This window comes from Sinocyclocheilus rhinocerous, unplaced genomic scaffold, assembly GCF_001515625.1.
Source record: "Sinocyclocheilus rhinocerous isolate Xijiao unplaced genomic scaffold, SAMN03320098_v1.1 scaffold369, whole genome shotgun sequence".
Classification (NCBI taxonomy): Eukaryota; Metazoa; Chordata; class Actinopteri; order Cypriniformes; family Cyprinidae; genus Sinocyclocheilus; species Sinocyclocheilus rhinocerous.
This window is the reverse complement of record NW_015666557.1, coordinates 1,310,285-1,314,416: the sequence shown is the minus strand read 5'-3', so window position 1 is coordinate 1,314,416 and position 4,132 is coordinate 1,310,285. Positions and strand designations below refer to the sequence as shown.

General features: G+C 38.5%; 1 protein-coding gene across 1 annotated transcript in view; it reads right to left on the bottom strand.

Annotated features, from left to right (window-relative positions):
* LOC107732733 (major histocompatibility complex class I-related gene protein-like) overlaps window positions 1-3,575 on the bottom strand; it is an 18,866-nt gene extending 15,291 nt beyond the window's left edge. The window contains exons 1-2 of the mRNA XM_016544150.1: window positions 3,326-3,575; window positions 1,105-1,383 (exon numbers count right to left, since the gene is read on the bottom strand). Of these exons, the coding sequence (XP_016399636.1) occupies window positions 1,105-1,383; window positions 3,326-3,569 (523 nt within the window). The 5' untranslated portion in view covers window positions 3,570-3,575. The remainder of the gene's footprint in view (window positions 1-1,104; window positions 1,384-3,325) is intronic.
* Between the last annotated feature and the right edge of the window lie 557 nt (window positions 3,576-4,132).

Below are 4,132 nucleotides of genomic sequence, written 5' to 3'. Positions count from 1 at the left end.
AGGATTACTAAGGCTATAGGCAGGTGAGTTTTTTTTTCAGGGTTGGAGCTGAACTCTGCGGCTCTCTAGGACCGAACTTGCCTACCCCTGGACTAGGCCATGCAATAACATTCACACTTTTCTCCTTCAACCACTGTGTGGTCACTTTTCTGTAGGAATGCTGTTATTTGGATGGTGAGCTGTATTGGATTTCTGCCAGACATATTGTTTGGTGATGAGGCCAAATACTTCAATTTTAGTCTCATCTTCCTCAGAATCTCAGTCATGACTGCATGTGGCCTTTCTTGAGAAGTGGCTTTTTTCTTGCAACCCTCCCATACAAGCCACATTTGTGGAGAATTTGTGATATTGTTGTCACATGCACACAATGACCACTGTTTGTCAAAAATTCCTGCAACTGCTTCAGAGTTGCTGTAGGCCTCTTGGTCGCCTCTCTGACCAGTTTCCTCCTGGCTCTTTCATCCAGTTTGGAGTGATGTCCTGATCCAGGGAGGGTATGTGTTGTACCAAATACCTTCCACTTCTTAATAATAGACTTCACTGTGCTTCTAGGCATTGATAAAGCCTTTGAAAGTTTTTGCATCCATCTCGTGAATTGTGCCTGTCCGCAACTTTATCATAGGAGATCTTTTGACAGTGCCTTGCCACCCATTTTTATACTCACTGTATATTATCAACTATATAAACTAACTTCACAACTTTCACTTGCAATGATACAGCAATGTAGTTTTATTTTAAATGTCTTTTTAAATGCCTTTCATGGAGAAGTATTTTTCTATTGGTATTCTTCCTGTGCAACTTCATATTTTTCAATCTCTTAATCTTCAGCAGAAGAGAGAAGTGTATTGCACTGACTCTCTCGCGAGAAGCGAGTCACAGTTTCTCCGTGAGTTTTTTTTTTTTAGTTAGTCTATCAGTTTGTGTATTTGTGGACCAAATGCGAACATGGTGGTAGGCAGTATCGCCTTGAGAGGGCAATCAGCCAATCACAGGGACAGGGAAACCTTGCCCCCTGTCATGTGATTTTATGGCTTACTCTAAAAACAATGTACTGTAATGTAATGCACTTCTTGTACTGTACTTAATCAGACAAGTTATCTATACCTTTTTGCAGAATGCTGCTTTTCTTCATGTTCAAGTTCCTCCTCAAAATTTTCAGGCAAATAGGATAATAAATATTTTCATACAGAAAATTGACATTAAGACTTTTGTGCTGGTCCCATGCACGTATTAATGACAAGTTAATCTGTAATGTTTTTGTCTTTGCGTCAAAGGTACCCCACTCTTTCATTTGACCATTGAATGCATCCCATGTGTAAACTAGACCCGGTTTGTCATTTTCCAACAATTCACATCCAGCAAGCCTCTGATGTACATGTACACCTTCAAATGGAGATAAAGAAAGTTTATTTAGTTACTTTTGTGGTCCCATTATGCAAGCAATTATGTAAGAACCTATTACATTAAACAACTAAATTTTCACAAAGTGGTAAAATCAGAATGTGGGCTAAAATGAGGTGTGACATTGTGCAACATTTTTGTATCTTGTATTTTTGTCTACATAAATTACGCAGTAATAGAATTATAAAAAAAAATGCATAGACTGCAACACTGAAAAAAAAAATCAACAACTGAAAAGACTGATAAAACTGAGCAAAATATTGATCAAATCGTTATTCACTATGGGTCTTTGAATTGTTCTTACCATTGACCTGAATCAATGCATAAATAAGTAAACATTAAGTTTATAAAATAATAAATAATTTTATACATTACTTTAGCATACTGATGTTATACATGTTCATTTGAAATGAGGCCTAACAAACGTACAAGGTTGGATAATGAAACTGAAACACTATACAGGCCAGTAGAGCATCAATTGGTATTGGGAATGCCAGATACAAGTCCTGCACAGTGGCCAGAGGGATTTTCAGCTATTTCTCTTGCAGACGTGTGGCCAGGTCACTAAGTGATTCTGGTGGCACAATCTTCAAGGTACATACAGTGTTTGAACCTTTGGGTACACATGGTTCTCCAGAATAGTTCAGTAGTCCTTGGTATGGATGCGCTCAACTACCACAGTAGGGAATGCCATGGTATTGCAGCCCAAACAATTAATGATCCACTCCCGTGCTTCACTCTGGGGAAAGGTCTAGGTGGTAAGTCTCTTTGGGGCTTCTCCACACTCTAAGAGCACATCCACACTGACACGTCGTTAGCTGTATTCGTAAAAAAATTGTATCGTATCGGCGTTTCGTCCAGACGGATCCGACGTTTTGGGAGCCTGAAACCGCTATTTTTTAAAACCGGGTCCCAGAGTGGATAAATCTGAAAATGACACCCTTGCGTTTTCGTGTGTACAGCCAATCCGTATATTTTGTGAAACTATGATGTCATCAACCCACGTCTCGACCCTAGTCAGACACTGCTACGTCACGTGACAGCAACAACAACAACAATGGCGGACTACATGCTTGTGTTCGTGCTGCAGTAGCTATTGAGCCTATTAGCTTTTCTAAAGCAAAATCAAAAATTACTCGTGTGTAATTTTTTGTGTGTACACAAATATTTTTAGAGACTACGCTGTGTTTACAGAATTTTTTTTTAGAACAAGGAAGAACAAAGATCGGATAGGGAAAGCTCTGGCTTCTTGTGGATGTGGCCTAACTCTCCCGATTGGGAAAGACAGTGAAGTCGGACTCATAAGAGAACAATACATTTAAAATACCCTGATTTGAAACCAGTGTTTGGTTTTGGCATGAGTGGCCAAAGGTTTGGCTATAGCAGTCCAACCATGAAAATTGAACCTGTGGAGCTCCTGCGTCCAGTTATGGAGGAAAAAGGAGAGTCAAGGTGCGCATTTAATTCTGCAGTAAGTGGGGCAGTTTGTGGATTTATGTCCCTTTCAGACAATCTCTTCAAAAGTTACTCCTGCTGGATGTGGTTCATACTTCATGGTGGTATGCCGACATTACCCTGGATACCGTGACTCTCAATACACCACAGACTTGCTTTCCTGGTCACAGATGCACCAGCAAGACACACACCAACAATTTGTCCTCTTTGGAACTCTGATATGTCTCTCATTAAGTTGTGTGTATTGCAATATTTTATGTACAGCAACCTTCACACTCTGTTCTGACATCAGTGAAGTTTGGCCACTAGGCCAAGCATATATAAGTGTGAATCCTCAAACACTATATTGACCAGTGTTTCAGTTTCATTGTCCAATTCTTGTATATGCTGTATTCTTTTTTATTTCTTTTCCAAACCTTCAAATAAATCTTCAAACAATATAATTTGAGTATGTAGACAGGCAACTCACCATCAGAGAGATTTAGGATGTCCTTCAGATAATATGCTCGATCTTTCAAGTTGTAATACATATCACGAAATATAACAATGTCATCATGTTGCTCTTCATCATAGTGTTTGGAATCATTGTGAGAGTTACTTACAGCTCTCTGTGTAACTGAGTCATAGTACCTTACTTGCACATCATCCACCATTCCTACAACGGTGAATTCTGGAAAAGGTGTCTGTCCAATTATATATGTTGCAAAATACATCAGTAAGTGAGAGCCTGTGGGTACACAAGGACAGGCATACATTTAGTGCAGTGTCATATGAGGCTAATAGGTAATAGGAATTTTAATGTGTTTTCATATTTATGCACAGAAGGTAATCAGGTTACTTTTTGAAAGTAAGAAAGTATGAGTAGAAATTATTAAGTAACAGTAAGGATTATTTCAATTTATAGAACAATAGATTGTTTTATTAGGTAGTAAAGCTTTAAAGTAAAGCAGTGTTACCCAGCACTTCCTGGTGAACAGAACTGAAATTGTTCACTAAATAAAAGCAGTTCTAAACGATTTATGTATGAACAATAATTATGTGGCCCAACACAACACTGGAAGACATCTTACACCATCAGACTCATGTTGTCACCATATGGAATATAAGAATCACTATACCAAACCTCTTTCCAGAGACCTTGGCATTAGTGTATATATTATCAGTATATGATTTTCCAATTTACATTAGCCTTTGTATAGCTCATGACAGTTAACCACAGCACAACAAATAACCACTCGATTTATCAGATCAGGATTTTTATTGAGCATCTGCCATA